Source organism: Tachypleus tridentatus, chromosome 8, assembly GCF_004210375.1.
Source record: "Tachypleus tridentatus isolate NWPU-2018 chromosome 8, ASM421037v1, whole genome shotgun sequence".
Lineage (NCBI taxonomy): Eukaryota > Metazoa > Arthropoda > Merostomata > Xiphosura > Limulidae > Tachypleus > Tachypleus tridentatus.
The window spans coordinates 116,580,336-116,602,705 of record NC_134832.1 but is presented as its reverse complement, the minus strand read 5'-3'; the positions used below and the strand labels follow the sequence as shown (position 1 = coordinate 116,602,705).

Below are 22,370 nucleotides of genomic sequence, written 5' to 3'. Positions count from 1 at the left end.
ATTGATATTTGTTGTTTACAATAATTTACTTGAATAGTTTGTAATCAATGTTTTGTCAGTTTAATTATATGAAAACGATGTTAATATGTTTTGTTTTATATTGCAATCATCTACTCTTTTAGTTGAAGTAGTATGTATAATCATTTTATTTCATAATACACTTGGAGATTTAAAAAAAAAAACACATCATATCATATAAAATAACACTACATTTAAAATAGCATTGCGTTAATTCAGTATAACCCGTATCTGTAGTTGAGCAAAACTTGAGTTAGAAATTTACTGGGGGTATTTCTTACTTGATAATTAGTATTTATGACTTTCTAAGTTTAAGCTCAGATTTTAAATAATGTAGTTTAATGAAACATGGTTTGTTGAAACAATTTTCTAGAAAACAATGAAAAATCAATACTTTTAATGTGTGTTTTTACATTTCTTTTTTTCTGTTTAAAATATTAATATACTAAACTTATACAGGATACTTTTACTAAAGTAGTAAGACATAACAGGTTTGTGTATCATTTTTCACTGTGACTGTTACTTATTTATCTTCTCTTTTTTAGATAAGATGGGAAAAAAACATAACATTAGGAGAACCTCCAGGGTTCCTACATTCATGGTGGTGGTGAGTAAATAGTTATAGAAAAAAAATGTAAAAAAAAGTGAATTGGGGAATTTATTTCATATTTTTTTTTCTAGATTTTCTTTCTGAAACTGTTCTGCTAAGTTAGTCAATCTTACTAGTTTTGTTTAGCGTGTGCCAATTAAAATACACTTTCGTTTTTTTTAACATTATATGTTTGATTTGTTTGGATATTCATGCATATCTACATGAGGATATCTGCGCTAGCCATCCCTGATTTTGAAATGATAAATTATAAGAAAGGTAACAACACTCACTGCCAGCTTTTTTACTTTAAAAATATGATTGAATATTGAGATTTGGTTGTCATTTGTGTAATTTATCCATGGCCCAAAGTTGCAGAGCACCGTTTTTTGGTGATAAGAAACAAACCATATTGTTGTGCATATTCAGAAAATTTAGAACAAAATAGTTACAAGACAAGTATATGTTTTAAGAAACATTAACATTTTACTTATGCTCCAGCATAATTTTTCTTTCATTTCCAAATAAGTATTATACATAAGTATCTTTGAGACAGTAAGACATAAGCCATCCATGTCATGACACTAGTTACAAATTACATGATGTATTTCTAAAGTTTTAAAGAGTCTTACTTTATTTCCAATACTGTCAAAATGCCCCTGAAGCCAGAGATTCCTCTCAGCTAAAATATGCATATGGACCTGATTATTTTTTGAAAAACAACTTTTAGATTTATATAGTTAATAACTTTATCACTACATAGTTTGTAGTCCTATTTCTTGTATCTTGTGTGTGGAAAATATAGAAAATAACTATATGAATGCATTTAAAAACAAATTTTTAAACTGTAATACTGCTTTAAAAACAAGACAGCAGTCTTCTAAAAATGCTTAAAAGACCTACTTTTTACTTTTACTTAATAATGACAAAAATATAGATTAGTCCACAGTAAATATGAAAAGTAATGGTACATTTGAAATGCAAAAGAAATTATTATTTTTTATAACAACAATTACTAAAATTTTAACCAAATCTTAATCCAGTTGTATATGCTTTGAAAAAAAACTGAATTTTTTTCAAATTGCTACTCTGGTATTTCTAAATAATAAGTTTTGTATAAGTTCAGCTACGCTCATTAATTAAAATCTGAAATAAAATATCATTTTCTGAATATTGCCAAACATTTGTTCTGGATACATGCCAAAGCTTTTATGCCTCCCTAACACTTATTTATGTGCATATAATGTGTTAATGCCATCATATATTTTATGCATCTTTTAAAAATTGTAATTAAAATGATTGTATTAAGCAATGCATTACATTTCTTCAATACATCATATGGAGCATAAGTCAAAACAGAAAAGTGTTTTACCAAAATTGAGAGTTTCATCTGTTTACAATGCTGTTATAAAGTAAGTATTCCACATGAAATTGGTGTAGTATCATAAATTATATGATATAAGATGGTGCATTGCACAGTTGTAACGAGGGACACTTATTCATTTATCAAGTCTATCCACAGAAGCAGTACAAAATCATAATTTGTATATTGAAGTGTTTTAACTTTTTGTGACATCCAAAACAGCAAATACACATCTAACCATGGACATTTATTCTACCATTTATCTTCATCTATATATTGGGAAGTTTTCTTAGGGAAGCATTCTTCAGATTATATGAAGTACATGACTTATTCTTTTAGTTACACCTGTCTTTAGGTAACCCCATAACCAGAAATCTGCCAGTGTAAAGTCCTAGGAATGCAGTGTCTGTGTACATGAAAAGTAGTGAAATATTACCCTATATTCACAAAAGTGTATTTGTAATATTTTTCTAATCTGTTGGCTTATGTAGTAAAATACATCATCTTGTCATAAATATTGTAGGGTTGATTATATGATACTGCTTCAGTAGGGGTTTCATTGTGTGAGTAAATAGGCTATGGTAGTACTTATTGTTTACTGTACAGGTCTTATGATAATGTGGCAAATTCCATAAATAAATATATGCTAAATATACACTGTACAGTCACTCTTCTGTAGGGGTTATTGAAGCAAAACATGGGAATTCTCATTGTAGCAGATCATGAATTTCTTTGTACTGATGATCTAGTAGATTTTGTTAGCCCACAGGATATTTTTATGCACCATAAGATTTGCAAGGAATTCTAATGCTTATTTGGATTTTAAACTTCATGAAGAAAATAAATTACTACAGATTACAAACAAAATATTTGTATAACACAGCAAGTAGAAAAATTGCTGTAATGTCCATGGTCCCTCAGGTTTTAAGTTTTTTAACTGTCTTGATAAAATCATGAAAGGATAAAATGGTAATTATAAATTAATTCCAAATACAATAACTGCAATGCCATTAATTATGTATTGCAGATTGTTTTCAACACAGAGCCAGTAAAATTGTCTTTTATGGTGTGGTTGATTTGTAAGATAGTATAGGAGTAATTGCTGAACATCCAGTGTTTAGTGTTATGTGATAGTATCTCCTTTTCTGATTACCAGCAGCTCTTTGGAGTTAAAGATTAAAGTATAAATCCAGACACAAATAATTATTCATACTTAAATTATATTTTGAAGTGTTTATACAGTAGGACACAATCCCCTTTTTACCTTGGTTTTCATAAATGTAAATAGACTGATGACAGAATTAGGTATAGGCTTTGGGACACCAGAGAATTTATTGAGATCTAAAGTTGTTTGTTGGTATTGCTGCAGGCATCCATGGTTGCTGATAAAGACAACAAGACTGTGTTTACATTGTTTTTCCTACATGCAGTTGTATATTTTTAGTAACAAGATAGTGAAATTAGGTGATGTGTTGCTTGGCAACTTAGTAGAAGAACCGATAGATGTTTGACTTCTATTACTTTTTTCCTCTATTCACCTGAAAATAATGCAGAAAGCTATGACTTTTATGGTTGCTCTCTGCCATAGCCTTGTGTTTTCTCTTATATGAAGGGAGCTTCTCTGAAAGTTACAGAAGTGGCTATATGGGTGAGGCAGGTGTGTACATTAATTCCTGTATGGTCTCATAAGTTAATAGTACATAGCTACTACCAATTTTTTGTGATGTTATTTTCTACAGACCCAATTATTTGTTAGCTGAAGATGACCCAAGGTCAAAATGTTGTTCTTTATTGTAATAAAAGTTCTAATTCCCATACCAGCTGTCTTGAGATACATTAAAATTGTAGTATGTTAATGTACTATTTTACTAGATTCCTATATTCTACAGCAGACAGAATTCATTAAAAAATGACAATAATTTTATACTAGCATGTGTAAGTTTAGTTTTTTGTTTACAAATTGAGAATACATGCTTTTGCAAAACTGTGTATAAATTATTTATCATGTAGTTTTAAAAAGTGTGAAATTTAGATATATTTATTTTGTTTAAAGAAATTTTGTATCATTATTAATATTTTCCTTCATTTTATTCATAATAATTTTTTTAGTGTATTTTGGGATTTGTACTGTGCAGCACCAGAAAGAAGAGACACCTGTGAACATTCAAGTGAAGCAAAAGCTTTTCATGATTATGTAAGTTATCTGTGATTTACCACCAATAAAAGCAGAACTATAAGTGATATCTTTGCACTGGATGAATTTATTAAAAGAAAGATTAGTACAGATAAGATGACATGATAAAGATGCTCAAGCTTAGTCCAAAGTTTAACATTTTGTATGTATGGAAGGACAAGAATTTATCAATACTCTGAAATTTGCTGTAATAAATCTAGTGATTATGAAATTATGTTGAAATTAAATTTAATGACTGTGTGACACCTTTGTTCTAAATTTTAAGAGATGAGACTCAGAATTCTAATCTGTTTTAATATGTTATCAGATTTTAATAGTAATTTAACTTAAACTTGTAATTGTTTGCCAGGAACAACTTTTTCATATTGGTTATCTCTTGTGTTATAGGTTATTTTATCATGTTAAAGGTGTCCTGATCTTCTCATTTAAATAAGTCCACACCATAATTAATATTTCATATAAGTACATATATCTCTTCTTCTTTGCATTTTGTTTTGTACAGCAAGTGTATATTTGTTAGTATTGTATATCAGTAGAAATACTTAAATTTATAACTAACTGGAACTTGCATTAGATCAGCATCAGTCATAAATGCTTTGAATGTTTCTGTTTAGCATCATGTAATTATGGAAGTTTCCTGTGATGGAAATGTTTATGTAAAAAAAATAGTATTTTTGTAGAGTGACTGACAAGCATTTTGTATTTCCAAGAAATAATTAATTACTATATAAGATAGACTCCATTTGGGTGTGAAGTGATTGTGGAATGTTGAATATGTTTGACAGGTATATTTTTATGTCACTTCCTGTCAACCAAGTTGTATAAGTTAAACGTTAGGGACTTTGTAACCCATGAAGCATGAATATGTGTTGTGAAATGTAGTAATTTTGTATTGTTATATTTTTAAAATTAATTTTTCCACTAAGCTTAATGATAATTTCAGGAAATGTGTGGCCTTTCATTAGTAAGGCAAAATAGGTTTCAGTGGACATACATTTGTTTCTGATATGGTTGGGATAGCCTTAATATAAAGTAAAAAGCTAGGCTTGAACAAATTGTTTCACTTGTATTAAGATTGAAATATATAGCTTTTAAGGTAACAGATGTTATCAAATCGCCATTGCATTGTTTTCTTGCATGAAACTCTAATAAAATCAAACTCTGGTTTCACTTCAAATGTAAAGATTGACAGTTGAAACTTTCTCTCAAATTGGTATAATATTGTTCATTGTTCAGTATGTGATATGTGCAAAATACACAACTCTTGTATTAAAAAATATGCAAAATATTTTCTAGTAAATGTGCAAATTACACAGTGTACTAAAGAGCACTCAACTTTTCTGTAGTGAATAATGCATTACTGTTTAAGTTATATTTATGAGATTTTGATATATACTACAGTCACATTATTGTTTTGTTTTTTTAAATTGGCAAAATAATATAAAATCCTATACAAACAATGATCCCTTAGTGCTTGAAAAGATAGACATGCCAGCAATTTATTTTATGAAACTATAAAATCACCTCATTAATATAACCTAAGGAGAATCTCACTTTTGGGGCCTGGCATGGCCTAGTGCGTTAAGGCGAGCGCTTCGTAATCTGAGGGTCGTGGGTTCGCGCCCGAGTCGCGCCAAACATGCTTGCCCTCCCAGCCATGGGAGCGTTATAATGTGACGGTCAATCCCACTTTTCGTTGGTAAAAGAGTAGCCCAAGAGTTGGCGGTGGGTGGTGATGACTAGTTGCCTTCCCTCTAGTCTTACACTGCTAAATTAGGGACGGCTAGCACAGATAGCCCTCGAGTAGCTTTGTGCGAAATTCCAAAAACAAACAAACAATCTCACTTTTGATAATTTGTTTTATATAGTTCAAAATTTGTTTGCATGCCTTATAAAATAACTGAAAATAAAGTAGCTGTCCTATGAAGCTGGACATATAAACAAATCATATATAAAATTTTAAGGTATTTAGAACGTATTTGCTCCTTATATATTAATTACTTGGAATTTAGCCTGAACTTGTTCACTATTACTACGTCATAAAATAAGGAAACTGTATTTTAATATCAAATTCAAAATATGTTAGTTAATATAATAAATAACTGGTGTGAATAGGTTTTACAGAATTCCAAGAGAAAGCCCACGTGTTAATAATACTTATCATTTGAAATCAGATTGTCCTTTGCCAATAACATAGTTGTGACGACAACAATTAATATTTTTTATGCGTAAGCAAGCAAAAGAATTTCTAACCCTATAATTTATCAACAAGTATTTATTCTTAGATTAGCGAAGAGAGGCTGATTTATTTTTCGAAAAGTGTTCTAAGAGATATTGATTTTACTTCTCGTTAAGACTATACGCAAACAATATCAAGTGTTTTTTGCCGATTTCGTGTATACGGAAATAATTATGACTTGTAAATGTCATACGTTTTAAACATTTGGCAACGAAAACGACGAACAGTTCCAGGATTTTTGATCAGTTGAGAACGCCCAGTTTCAAAAATTAAAAGGACTTTATAAGTTTTCCTGGAAGACCATAAAAACCTTAATCGTGATTAAGTTTGAATGAAAAAAATTGAGAGGTGTAAAGCGTTAACTGCAGTATATATGTAAATTTTAAGGCATGTTTTATCAGTAACATTGTAATACCTATTGTTGGAATATGATTTTACCCATCAGTGGAAGTGCTGCTTTAAATTAACCGTGAAACTTAACTATTCGTTAAACATATCCGTTATATATATCAAAAAATAGTCGTTAATTGTAAAGGCACTGACATGAATGGCACGAGGAAGTTTTGAGATGTACGTTTAGAATACTCACGATACTATTTGTTTAATACGCCACATTTTGAGTTACGCGAAACAATGGCTTACGTAGAGAGCTCTAAACATACTTTAGAAGAGAGAACACGACTGACCTTGAAGCAATGTGGGGTTGTAGTTCGTTTATTCCGGTCTGATCTCAGTCAAGGTGAACAAATTATACAACGGTTTTGAGCTGAAAAACCTACTAGGTCCTAGATTTACTTTAAAGCATAAATAATATGATAACGTAGACGGTATATTGTGAGCACTATTATGTTATTTTCCACATATTTATATTCGTAGTGATTTCGTTAATAAAGAAATTTTAAAATTTTCAAAGTATTATTTAAATTAATTGTATTTGACTACAACCTTTGCATACTTAATGCACCAGTCATATAGTTTAATGTAGTGTATTAGCGTAGACAGAAACAGTAAATTACAGACTGTAGCTAATTGCCAAGTTATGGTAAAGAGAATGTGTGCTAGCTGCAAAGTTTCATATATGCCATCTACCTTATGACCTGGTATGATGCAAGAAAACGACTGTACATTCACGTTTTCTTCAGTACGAATAAGGCGTCACGTGATAAGTCTTCGCCATGGTGACGGATTATTCCCGACAAAACAAGGTGATCAACGAAACTTTATCTCCACTGGAATAAAAAAATATTGAACACATAATAATAACCGTGTACTTAACATATACTAATTGTTATTGATACATTGTATGAGAACAAAAATAATACTGACTTTGATTTTTGTGTTTTTTAGCATTGATAGCGTTTTTCCGAGAAAAGAACCTCAATTTTTTTTTTAAATAATGAGTTAGAGAGTTATATATATTTAATAATGCTTGAGCTAGATTATAATACTGATAAATAGATACGTGTATTCAGTTTTGTTTATCATCAACTTGTTCTTTATTTTATGTTCCCCTGAGCTTAGTATTCTGAATAAATTTTGATCAGGCGTGATATAATTAATGGACCTAAAGTGAAATTAAAAGAGGTACAATTTACATGATCTTTACCTATTAAAGTAAAATAAAATTTTGAGTATTTCATTATCTCTTAAATTTCTAGTATACCTTCACATAGTACCGTTTTAGCTAAAATAGATTGTTAATTAATTCCTGGACTAGCTATAAATTTACGGATTTACAACGCTAAAAACTGAGGCTCGGTTCATTGCAGTGGACAGGTTGTAGATAGCCCATTGTGGAGATTTGCACCAATAAAATTTTAACTACCCCTGTCTAGAGGTCGACAACGTTTCGTCGGCATCTATACTGAAGCATTCGACCTGTTGAAGGTTTTAGCCGAAACGTCATCCCCTTATAGATACAGACAGTAGCAGTGCATTAAAGCCAGAACTCTGTTATGACAATGTGTTTAAGACATAAATAGATGTATAATTACACTAATCAGCTTTAAATATCGAGTATGAGTTGTAATTATGAAACTTCAAATTAGTGTTTTATTTTTATTTTGTGTAACGTGGAATCTTATTATTATGTCGGAGATAGAAAGGCTGTTTGACTCAAAGCTATGTCGACCTTTTTCTATACATTTTGATGCTGCTTTTTTTTATTTTTTAAGGGGTTTATCAACTCCGGCTATGCCGTCAATGGGATTGGACATGTAAGTGTTAACGTTTATTTTCATAAAGTTCAATCTATTTCATTCGTTTGATATATATATGCATATATTAACTAGTGGTAGCATTATTATTATGTAATATTTATGAGTGCCGTGCATGGTAATTTTTAATGTCTATAAGAGTATGTATCATATTGGATCATATAGGTAGAATTGGATCAAGAAACTATGTGGCAAATACGCACGTGCGTTGGTCCAAGACCAGAAAGAGACTCTTCAATGAGGTTTCTTAAAGGGTCCAAAGTTTTCTTAAGTTATAGTTATATAAATTGTGATTATGGTTGCCCAGACGAATCAAACGCATCCTTGCAATGAGGAAAAGTATTCTGTGTTTTATATTAATTTAAAGCTGGGTTGTCATTAGCTGTATAAGTCAGTTGTATTCGTCATAACAAAAACAGAATGCCTTAAATGTTTACGACGATTTGTTCATGCTTGTTTGAAGTATCCAATCATAATTCATTTTTCAAGTTCGGTTAAAAACGATATGAGTTAAGTATGGTCGAAACTTTCAAGGTACATTAGAAACTGATAAATGTACTGGAGCCAAAGGACGTAACATTGTATTTTAAAAGTGCATTATGGTTCACTGTACATATAATACACTTTTAAAATGAAGTGTGATAACACTATATGTCATAGAATACAGCTGTGTTTGTTTAAAGTAGTATAATATTTTTTTTATAAATAAAAAATACTATTTTGTTAAAGAAAAAGGAATAAATATATTCTGTATTCTTGTCTAATTGTTTGTATCTTTCCTTGAATGTTGGGTTAGTGATTGAAGGACGAATAACATTTCCCGTGTATGGGGTCAAAGGTAACTTAATCTGGCTCTGTGTTGTAGATACTATTTAACAACGAACCTCAGAATCAGCTACACCACATTCGTTGTTCCGTCCCAGGAGGCATACTTTCAGTATTTCCTCGACTCTCTTGCAAAGTTTAAGGGATATGCGTTGTCGTATGATGGAACAGAGAAGATACTTTTTTTGTGGTACCTGGAGATATAGTTTACAGAGTTTTATTTGCCCTGATATTAACGTATTATCACACACTATTTACAAAGATTCTCGCAAAGCCAGTATTCATCGGGAAGTTTAAGGAAAAGCAATCATTTGGCAGATTTTCTGTCCAGATGGCACATATATTGGAGGACAGATGTCAGAGGCACTAGTTTCGAAACTCTTAAGTCTAAGGTAGCAAATTGCCTGACGTCACTATCAGTGGAACAGATGTGGATACGATCATGAAGTGATACCAGTTGCAAAGAAAGTAACCCGTAATAGAGGACAGATAATATTTCCATTCACAGTAATAAAATCACAAATGGCCGAAGAGAGCCATGTCTACCTACAGATCAGGTATGTTCACTAAATTGTTGAAAGACGTGAACAGAAAGCTGATAGTGGTTAACTTTGGGGGAAATACCATTGTATCCACAGGAAAATACTTCCTAGATGAAGCCTTACAGATCCCTATATTTTATTACAGTTTTTTCCGTGTGTATTATGAAACATACCTTTTTCTTTCTTTTTTTTAACTAAAATGTACACCATTTATCCGGTTGGCTCAGAAATGCGTTGTTCTTAGCGGCGGTCAACTTTCGTGTAGGTGTATAGAAGGGACCGTCTTAAAATGTCACGCTTGAGTTTTATTAGTCATATATAGACAACATAATACACTAATACGAAAAGTTTATATATTATGTTTTTGCGAATGTTCAGAAAATCTCAGCATTCACAACGATTGTTTGATTAATAAGAGTTGTTATTATGAAACAAACATTCAAATTATTTGTTGCCATTAATAGAAGAGCCTTATATTTTGTATATGATGAAACACCACACATTCTTAACCCTACACATAAATAATTGATATTATGCACCAGAGTTTCCTTCGCTTGGCAAGCACGTTCTCTCAAAATTCGAATGACAGTTGTACTTTTGCTTTTAACTTACGTATTCATGTGACATAATTTTGTTATATTTTAATTTTTATCAAGTAAAAGTTCATCTGCAGAGTCTGAACCAACTTGAAGAGGTCTTAGCTCGCTTGTAATTGTCGTTGAAACTCGCCACACAAAGTCCTTTTGTGCAAAAAAGTTTTCCAACCCCGGGTTCTAATTCGGCCATGTAAATATAAACGTAAGAACAGTTTATTTGATTAACAATACTAATTACCGGTTGCATTTTAGGTTTGGTATAAGTAACTCTGGCCGGAGGCTAATATTATCACTTTAAGGTAAAACTTTCAATCATTTAACTTCTTATTCATGGTCTTAGCAAATTTTTTTAAAGTCGGATAAACTTTATTTTCATGATACTTGAAAACCAGACAAATCACGGTCATCGAAACCTGATAATCCAACCGTTTCCAGGGAGAGAGCGCTTGTTGAAATTTCTCGAGTTACCGGATTTCCGTAACTTTGTTTTTGAAATTTATATTCCGCGTTTTTCTTTCTCCGCTAACAGTAATGCTGACTTACTGAATTTTGTTTTGAAACTCATATGAACAAGGGTTTCTTTACTTCTGTCCATGACATAAGACATTGTTATGTCAACAGCCTCTAGATTCTAGAATATAAAGACGGTATGGTAAACTCGCGACTGTCTGTGCATGAATTGTACATTTCAATGATAATACCAGTCATAAATGGAATATCTAAAATATCTTGCTAGTTTACGAAACTGTAAAGAAAAATACCACGGTCAATTTAGGAATATTGCTTTTCATATTATATATATTACAAACTCGCATTTTCCCAAGGGTCATCAAGTGTTTAAGAATCCTACTTGTTGGATTTATGAATTTCAGTTACTCGAGTATAATGCATTGAGTTATACATGACTTTGAAATCAATATGAAAGAAATCAACAATGGGCTAAAGACCCGTGTGTCAGGGCCTTTTAATCAGTACTTGTATTAAGAATTAAAAACATTAGTTTGGATGTCATTAGAATTAGCTATTTATAAATCATATGTATCACTTGCAAATTGTTTGAAATCTATCCAGTAAATTCATCTCGGTCAGTAATTCTTTACAAAATTTATAGTAAATAGAGGTCGCCACAAAAGGTGTGAATTATTAGTTGTTTTTTTACACCGATATTAAATTTTATATACATTGTGATTAATAATAGCGTGGTTACTAAATCCACGTTTATTTTGCATGTTAGTTTAATTTTGTTATTCCATTTACGGTTACTACATAATCTCTTATTCTCTAGTCACAGGGTTTATAATAAACTTACTTAAGAATGTTTGAAACTATGCCTAATTCATAAGACATTTTTGTGTAAGTAGAAAGACGAGGAATATGCTGTATAACTGGAATTAAACATAGATTGTATTGATAATACATATAGTTTGATTACGTTTATTACGGTAAATAAAATATATTAGTGCTTTTTTGTGAGAAAGACATTGTTTTTGGTAGGCCTTTTCGTTAAGATATCAAGTTCATCGACGAAAGGTCGTTAAATCATGAGTCTTAGGACCATTCGCACAGTTATGACTTATTGAACACTAGGTGGCGCCCTTTTAACCTTGTTTTATTATCTTTAGTAATTACGTGCCAATTTGCGAGTTATATCTAATATTACTTAAAACATTGAAAATCTATTAATGCTTTCATTGCTTTAATTGGATGAAGCATTATAACAAGCATCCTTTCACCTGAATTTGTTTGAGTATATGGATATGCATCAGAGTACTGTGAGAAGATGCAAGAGTGCGTTGTTCTACCATATTTCGTATTCCATTATACCAAACTGTTAGGTAGCCATTGATCAACTTAATAGCCACCTACTTTCATATTACTATGTTAAACAAGGAGTTGTTAAATGTTTTTTTTTTTTCCCCAGAATATCTTTGCTTGTAAAGTAGATTTAAATGTATATTTCTTCATATTTTAACTTCCAAAAGTGTATTAAACTTCGATTTATGAGTTTATTTAAATCGTATTACATAAAATGATGCATTAACACGCCATTGAGTCGGTGTTACTTTACGTAGAAACTTTAGTTTTGTTTGCTTCGTACTGCAGTGGTAAAACCTTTTTTTTTTTTAAGTTACACTCTTGTTTCGAAATGCAATCACTGTTTTGTGTTTTGTATTTTAATTACAGTGAAAAGATTGTACACGGTACATTGCAAAACCCGAAGGATAAAGCCACACTGTGTTGTCATTTTATTGTATAAACGCTTTTAGTTTTTGTTTTTTACTGGAGTAAACACTTGTTTGTGATACTCTGGAAGACTTTAGAATAGTCGCACTGTGTCGTTGTTTCTTTATTCGATGTATTTTGTGCGTAGTGACATGCTATTGTGTGAATATAACTTAACTGCATGTCTATGCCTTTCAAACGTTTTATTCGTAAATTTAAGGTTATTTTTTGGAACATTCACAAAAGGCTTGGTTTGGTTTGAATTTCGCGCAAAGCTACTCGAGGACTATATGCGCTTCATAAAAGGCACTGTATCTAACGTCACAAAATATGCAGAATATACCAATATAAAGTTGGCGTAGAACCGAGTGTATAAAAGCAACATTTTTACATTGTTTGGCCTTTTTGTCGCAAATTATTCGTACACTTAAATTAGTTCCTCAGTGGGACGGGGCAGCAAGTCTTCGGATTTACAGCGCTAAAATCCGGCATTCTCTTACCCTCGTTGGACATAGCAGATAGCCAGATGTAGCTTTGCTATAAGTAAAACACACACACACACAAATTGTAAAGAGAAAGGATATAGAATTTCGATAACGGAGATATCCCTTGTACTTATGGCATTGAAAAGTAAAGAAATATGGATAAATTTGGAGTATCAGATCCATACAGAAAAATACTTGTATCATACTGAGAATCTATGAATACAAATATTATTAACAAAAATCGTCCACCAGACAGTATTATTCAACATAACCAAAAAGAATCTCCCTGTCGAAGAACTATACTAATGACATGTACAAAAACTTCTTCCATGACATATCTGTTCAGTTGTCACGTTCCTCTAACAGCTGCAGAATGACACCAATGTTCATGTTAAATGCAGTACTTTCGGATTTCTTCGAAAGGACTGGTGAAAGTGACGCTTGGAAACTGTTGTCTTCGTACACTAGACTAATAAAAAAAATGGATTCAGAGAAGATTAGTATAGTTTGGTTGTGACGTCCTTACGACGAGACCTTTTGCATTTGAAACTACGATGCACAGCCGTCGGTTTGTTTTTATAATTTCGTGCAAAGCCACGCGAGGGCTAACTACGCTAGCCGTCCATAACTTAGCAGTGTAAGACTAGAGGGAAGTCAGCTAGTCATCACCACTCACTGCCAACTCTTGGGCTACGCTTTTATTAACGAACAGTGAGATTGCGTGATGGGGATTCGAACCTGCGACCCTCAGATTACGAGTCGAGCGCCCAACCATCTGAACATGCCGGACTAGTAACGACGTTGTGAAGCTTACTAAGTAAATCTATCTATTAAGTTGAACGTTCTGTATCGTGCATTAACCAGCATTTCATAAACACGTGATAAAACCATGTCAGAATTGTACATAAACATTAAATTTACAAGTAACGTATTGCATGTAAACTGCCTTGTGCCAAGTGTCTATATAAATTATGCATAGCTTTTCATGCGTTTTATGTAGATGTTCGTTGTCTTCTGTAAATATTCCATTGTCAGAGTGAAGTCGAATAGGGAAGCTACATATCATGTATACCGATCATTTTCTTGTGTGTCACTTTGACCTGCACAATGTGTGTGTGAGTTTGTTTGTGATACTGTTTATGTAAACAGTTGAGGTCGTTATTCACTTTTACATTCGTGTACACATGTAATGTGAGCCTAATTTTGTGCATATCTCGTAACACTGAACAGAAAGTTGTATTAAACGACAGAACTTATAGAATCTCACAATATGTTTATTCACGTACAAACAAAGGACTTGGAACAAATAGGGACCATCTCCTATTTGAACACAGTTGGAAAGTTATGGTTTTTACAAATATATGTGTGTGTGTGTTGCAGGTAATTTAATGGGAAACATTTTTGCCGCAGTGTATTGATAAAAGATGTGATATGTTAACTAAGTCATTTGTAAGCTTCTTGGTATGTTTGGAGTACAAAACAACTGACTACATCTCTAGTTTCTGATGTTGCGATAGCAATATTTTGTTTTTTTTCTTCATACTATTTACCTCACTTCTATTATTTGTAAAGATATATAATACACAAAATGGTGGAAGTTAACGATGTGATGGTAATTGTTTAATATTCCAAGTTAGTTATCAGTTTAAAAAACAACATCTTTTAACTGAAGTTCGATCTGATGGACTTTGTAATTTATATATATATATATATATTATTTAATTCTAGGCGTGGGTTAAATGTCGCTTGTGCCGTGCTACCGTTATCATCGTTGGCCTCTCATTCATCAATACATCTGTTAATTCTGCATTATAAACGCCACAGTAAGGAAACCGATCGATGATAGATTAGTTTTGTCTGGTTGTCCTTGCTGCCTCCGGATATAAGGGAGCATCTGTTAATTGCGATTGTTTGTTTTCTATCATATTAAAGCAGTCAATTTCGATCACATGCTGTTCATTAGTCACTTACAAAGTACACGTTTGTTTTTACCATGCATAAAGTTGTACTAATATTCCATTTTATTACCGACAGAATTAAGTATTCCAGTATTATTATTAAACAATAAAACAGTAATAAAGCTTAGTGAAACACGTGTTATGTTGTTCGTTACCTGACTATTGAATCCGTTCGCGTGATTGTATAGAATTTTTTTTTCTCACAGAATTCTGTGTATAGTTACCATTTGTTGACGAAATCTCAAGTTGAATATACGAAGTGCCAAATACATGTGTAAGAATATATTTTTGTGTATGGTTTATTTTTAATGCTTAAGAAAATTCATGTACGTGTACGGATGACTGGCGATAATGGCACCAGTAATAATACTAGGTAGGAAAAAAAAATAGTACCGATAAAAATGATGCTAAGTGGGAAATATATGTTTTGTAAAAATCATAAATATCCAACTTAATTTTTCTGTCTTCTGGAGTCAAACGGTGACATTTCGCGTGTTATTTTTTCCATTGTTAATGATGTCGTAATCACCGTAGTCATTTTCTTTGTGATTCAAACAGTTTCTGATTATTTTGTACATGATTAATTAAGTAATACAGTACACCGTATGGTTTCAAAATTATTGACTATATTAATTGTTTGTGTGATCCATGTATAGGTGGGTTGCTGTAATCAGTTATTGTTAATAAGTCACGACGTGTAATTTCAGCATTGGCCAATCGTGTTAAGTTCCTATGTTTATAATAGTCGGGGGAGGGGAATTAGTAAAACTAAGGGCTTGTTTGTTGTTGTCTTTTTATTGTTGGGGAGGGGGAGGCTCGAATCTTACTGTAAACAGATGTTTATGTTATATTAAATTTAAGAATGGTAGCTAATTTTGATTTAAACAAAAACCCGATAGGAGTAGATCTGATAAGAACGAGGACACAGACATGTTTTATGTTTACCTATAGGTAGGTAATTATATCGACAGTTTAAAGCCACCTCTACTGACTTGTAATTAACGCAGTAATTACTCATTTAACTTCATGTGTTATTAATTCTGAAGCACGAGGATGGTTTTTCTAACGTAATTACAAGTGTGATGACCCTGAACCTGTCTTTAGTTTCCACATCTACGAAGTAGATTTTAAACAAATGTTTCTATTATATATTTCAAGACCCATTTGCGTGCATTATTTTCATTAGATTGGACAGCCAGTTTAATTTATTTTAATATGTCAAGCCGGTTTTTGTATTTTTTTTCTTTGTACTGTCAACAGATTATTACAACACATGAACATTAGTTATGAACAAAATATGTTTGTGTTTTTTTCTTCTTTATATGTACTCTTTAATAGGCTACAACAACATGACATATAAGCGTTAGTTATTAACCAAATAAAATGTTATGGGGTCATATAGGCACCATCCTAGGTATTAAGCCAGTACTTTCCAAAATATTTCCCCAAAGCACCTAAAACATTTCAGTGGAATCTTCCACCCCCCCTCACTCGTCAAATTGTGACGCTTTAAGCAGAGTAAGAATAAAGCCACCCACACAAACACACGTGAAAACCAGATGGTAAATAAAATGGTGCATGATTCTTTTCACTTTGTCTCTGTGCTTCAATCATTATTTCAGTGTTTTGTTACTTTTTTGCAGTATGCTGTTTGGGAAATACTGAGTTAAACTGTTATCTTCGAAATGTATTTCTGGGGCATGAAGTAGGTGGCTGTCTGCGTCTCCTATGTCTTAGTTTTCAGTGTATTTTTTTCACTTTTACTGCCTATACATGTGTTATATATACACACACGCAGCAGGATGTGTGAAAACGGGTGAATTTAAGACCGGTTACAGTTTGGTTTTGGCAATAAGCATAATATAGGTCATTGAACAGACTAGATCCAATCCAAGTGTTTGTGCTAGACATTTGTGTAAGCCAGGGGGGTATTCAAAGTACTATGCATCTACCTGATATGCATTTGAAATGCATAGCTTGTATAGCAGGTTAGTTTTGTTTGTACATTAATCACATGATGAGCGATGATTGTTATTTGGGTTACTGTACACTGTTGAATATTAATTTCAGTGTACGAGACGATGGACGCTGTTGCTAGACTTTTTATATTCTACCATCAGCAGCATTATCACAACTTTCAGCGTCAAAATATACTTCTATACATGTGTTTGATGAAAAACAGGGAATTCATTCAGCAGCGAAAAGTCGCAAATGTGGTTATAGTACAGACAATAGAATTAGCTTAGATTTTGATTTTGATTTCGCGCAAAGCTACTCAAGCCGTCCCTAATTTAGCAGTGTAAGACCAGAGGGAAGGCAGCTAGACATCATCACCCACCGCCAAATCTTGGGCTACTCGTTTACCAATGAATAGGGGGATTGACCGTCATATTATAATGCCCCCACGGCTGAAAGAGAGAGCATGTTTGGTGCGACGGGGATTCAAACCCCCGACCCCTAGCTTGCAAGTCGAGTGCCCTAACCACCTGGCTATGCCGAGCCGTACATACATCTAGCTCCAATGATTTTTGTGAAACTCAACGACATGATATCCAAGTTAAGGCCCGGCGGGTTAAGGCATTATAATATTATGGTCAGTCCCACTATTCGTTAGTAAAAGAGTAGCCCAAGAGTTGGAGGTGGGTGGTTATGACTAGCTGCCTCCCCTCTAGACTTACACTGTTGAATTAGGAACGGCTAGTGCAGATAACCCTCGTTTAGCTTTGCGCGAAATTCAAGAAACAAACAAAATGTGTGTGTGTGTTTGAACATCTTAAACATTTTAATATACTTATTTCTATAAAAGAGAAAAAAAGAATTGTAATTACTAATACCAAAAACATTATTCTTATTTGGATTCACTCCCCATTGTTTTTGCGTTATACCTGAAAACAGTTATGGAAGAAATGCTACATTTCTAAGATATTTTAAATAAATTACACAACCAAATATTCGAACAGGTATTGGATAACATAATTAACTAAAAAATTATTAACCACGGCATAGCGGCTCATAAAAGTTTTTTAAGTACAAACTTTTAACTCATAACTCCGTCACACCTTGACCGATGTGAGATCTTATTGCAATTTCAGACTCAGGAAGTCAAGCTCTTTCGATTAATGTATTGGGTTGAGGAATAATTCGTGAGCGTTTTTCCCAGTTAAAAAAATATATTCATAAATGAAACGCTTTCGCAAAATATTTCATGTCATTTGGTAGATAATTTTTTGCTCTAATAGATGGTGTGTTTGATTTTCATGTGTCTTTAATTTTTGCTTTCATTTTCAGCTCATTAAATGGAATGTCAAGTGGACAAAATCGAGCGTTTTCGACACCATCTGCTTTTCGCATTTAATTTCTTGCAATTTCGTTTACAACAATGCATAACTATATACCTAGGTATTACATGAAATAAAGTATCATAATAAATGTTTTGGGTGTAATGTGTTCATGCATTGAAGTATTGTATAGTCTTGCATGTTATGCTTGAATGAAATTATTTGAAAACGCTCACGAATTATTCCTCAACCTAATATTTGACTATGTCCGGGGTCTTGTAGATTCATTTACTTTGATCCTACCTAAAGAATTTCACTTTGAGGGTGGCCTGGCATGGCCAAGCGCGTAAGGCGTGTGACTCGTAATCCGAGGGTCGCGGGTTCGCGCCCGCGTCGCGCTAAACATGCTCGCCCTCCCAGCCGTGGGGGCGTATAAGTGACGGTCAATCCCACTATTCGTTGGTAAAAGAGTAGCCCAAGAGTTGGCGGTGGGTGGTGATGACTAGCTGCCTTCCCTCTAGTCTTACACTGCTAAATTAGGGACGGCTAGCACAGATAGCCCTCGAGTAGCTTTGTGCGAAATTCCAAAACAAACAAACAAAACTTTGAGGGTAAGCTGGTTGAGATCGTTATAAAATGATAAAATTAAATCAGGTATACGTGGTATTACTGGGTAAGGAAAATATAGCTAATACAAAAGAAAATGGTAGGTCTCATAGTTTAATTTACCCTAATCCTGAAAAAAATAATTTCAAGTGTTGCGGCTGTTGAGGATTCCCCCTTGTTCCAAACAAGATAAATAAATCTCTTCCATTGATCTTATGTCATGTATCTGACAACTAAGTGATGAGTTACAGCAGTTGTCGAAATATTATTAGAAAATACAAACTACCTGGAGATTACATATGAGAGATAAGTATGATGACCAGTTTTCTGAAAATTTCTAGAAACTGACTTATATGAAATAGTATTAATTGCTGGAATTTCTAGAAACTTGTATAAATATTAATATATGCTAACTGCTGGTAACAGCGGGCGTCTGGATACATTTCACACCATGGGTGTTATTTCGTCATACCGGAGATATTTTTAACAAATAACCATATTTGTGGTTCTGTGACTTTTAAATGGAAGTGTTAGTCGTTCAGTCTTAGTCTGAAACTGATGTTTAAGCTTGGCATGGTCTAGTGGTTAGGGCGCTCGACTTACAGTGTGTAGGTCACAGGTTCGAATCCCCGTACACTGAACATACTTGTCTTCGTCGTCGTGGAGGCTTTATAATTGATGTCTAATTCCACTATTAGTTGGTAAAAGAGTAGCCCAAGAGTTGGCCGTTGGTGATGTTGACTAGATGCCTTCCATTCATAACTACTAAATTAGGGACTGCTAGCGCAATTAGCCTTCGAGTAGATTTGCGCGAGATTCAAAACAAATTAAACCGATTCTAACTATTACTTTCAAACAGTATTCATGGATGTTTCTACCTTAATCTTCATTATATCCAAAATATATCACTTCTTCATTACTCTTATCACCATGGCAGTTCTTTCAATCCCCATTTGCCAAAGCCTCTCAGTGGCACAGTGGTACGTCTGCGGACTTACAAAGCCCAAAATCGGGTTTCGATACCCGTGGTAGGCAGAGCATAGATAACCCTTTGTGTAGCTTTGCGCTTAATTACAAACAACAACAGATTCGGCACGACCAGGTAGTTAGAGCGCTTGACTCATAATCTGAGGTTTTCGGGGTTCTAATCTCTGTCACACAAAACATGCTTGTCATTCCCTTCAACGTGGGGCCCGGCATGGACAAGCGTGTTAAGGCGTTCAACTCGTTATCCGAGGGTCGTGGGTTTGAATCTCGGTCACACCAAACATGTTCGTCTTTTCAGCCGTGGGGGCGTTATAATTTTCGGTCAATCCTAATAGCGCAAATAGCCCTCGTGTAGCTTTTTCCATGAACAAATTTCTGCTTCGTAATTATTAATAAAAATTACCAAGCTTTCAAATATGTGCCACGATCTGATGATGTCGGACATTTTATCTGCATTCCATAAATGCATTAGAGCCTAGCGTGTTCTTATGGTTAGTATAATTGGATTCCGGTCTAAGAATCCATTGTTATAAAGAAATAAAAGTCACTTTCTGGAGGGTTATATTAACAAAATCTCACTTCGTTCACAGTAACTCAAGAGTTTGCGATGGGTGCTGTTGAGAAGCTGTCTCCCCTCTAGTTTATCAGTTATAAATTAGGAACGGTTAGCATAGATAGCTAAATAATTCTCGCGCATCTTTGCATCAATATCCGAAACAGTCCAGAAACATGTTCCTTTACTGCTTCAGGATGTTTTCTCATTTATGTTGTTAAGTTCTTAAAACATGCATTCAACTACCTTGTCCTGGACTTTTTCCTTTCTTCAATCTTGTTAAATAGATTTTTCAACTTACTGTACTGTTCATCGACTATCTGATATCCGTTTTTCCTAATCCCCGTTTTTACCTACTGCAATTCATTTCTCTTGTTACTACCTCCTGAAACCGTTCTAAAAGTGTTCATCCATCCATATCCAATGCTTGCTTCTCAGTTGTCCTTTCTCAGTATATTTAACGTTTTAAAGCATTCCTTCCTTGTTTCACTGTTTTCAGTTTTGTTCTAATTTCATTTGTTCCCCACCTTTTCCTTTCCATTCTTCCTCCTCCCCATCTACTCTTCCATTGAAGAACATTTCAGTTCCCAATATTTATTTTTTTTTCCATTTCTATTCGTTAGTCTTGTTAATTTCTACATCATTTTCATAGACATCTCGTACCTTCTTCCATTTTAACTTGGTGTGGCTTAGGGGTTAGCGCATCAGACCATGCATCCGAGAATCTATGGTTTTTCCCCTGTTGCCGCAAACTAAAACCCTCGTTTCACACTTTGATTCGATGAGTGCATTACAAAGTGATAGTCCAATAACATTATTAGATTAGAATACCTAAAGAGTTGGAAGTGGGTGTTTGTCATGATATAAAAGACTGTGTAGATATTAATTTATTTTTGAGTGAATATTTTATTATTTTTTAGTTTTGTTCATAACAAGATAGTTAAAAGCAATTCTATTAAAGTAAATGTTATGACAAGTTTAGTTACGTAAATCGGCGAGAGTCTTATGGTGTATTTATAACTCACTGAAGTTGAGATTATCGAATGTCGCGTGAAATTTATTGATGTATGGCATATAGCGAGCAGATTTAGCAACAAACATAAAAATAGTGTTAGATGAGCGGGAAAAAGGCAGAGCAAACTGGAAACAAAGTCACGAAAAAGAATTGTGAGGACAGAGAAAGAAGCTCTAACGGTTGATATATATTAGAGTGAGATTAATAGTATTGAAAGAAATGAGAATAATAGTTTATTTTGTCAGAGACAGTTCTAGAGTAGTTGAATCATCTGCCTGTGTGGACTTTATTGGAAGTAGACCTAAATACCAAAGAGGAGCAGACGGTTTTAGAAGTATAGGATACCATTGTGATAAACTCGACCAACTGAAATTCTAAAAGTAATTGAATAAGCCTAACTAGACCTTTTACAATAAGAGAACTATATAATATTTATGATATGCCTGTGCTCATATATAGTGTAAAATAATTGTTGTGCATACATTTAACTAGTTCCGTGTGTGTTTGTATGTTATTTTGAAAACGTGTGAAGTGAGTACTGTTCTTTTATTTATTTCAAATTCACCGCTAACAAGTCGCAGACACCTACTTTTCAAGAATCCTAAGCCCCAAAACAACAACAACAGTGTTTAATTATACTAATAAGAAATGTAAGTAAAAACATTTAATTGACAATGTCGCTG

General features: G+C 33.2%; 1 protein-coding gene across 17 annotated transcripts in view; it reads left to right on the top strand.

Moving 5' to 3' along the window:
• The window catches only part of LOC143223281 (single-stranded DNA-binding protein 3-like), a 64,187-nt gene that overhangs the window by 1,430 nt on the left and 40,387 nt on the right, over positions 1–22,370 (top strand). For 14 of the 17 annotated variants that reach the window (XM_076451069.1, XM_076451068.1, XM_076451064.1 and 11 more), the window contains exons 3-5: positions 564–625; positions 4,080–4,164; positions 8,578–8,619. In XM_076451069.1, the coding sequence (XP_076307184.1) occupies positions 564–625; positions 4,080–4,164; positions 8,578–8,619 (189 nt within the window). The remainder of the gene's footprint in view (positions 1–563; positions 626–4,079; positions 4,165–8,577; positions 8,620–22,370) is intronic. The other 3 variants (XM_076451062.1, XM_076451054.1, XM_076451058.1) reach the window with 1 other exon arrangement.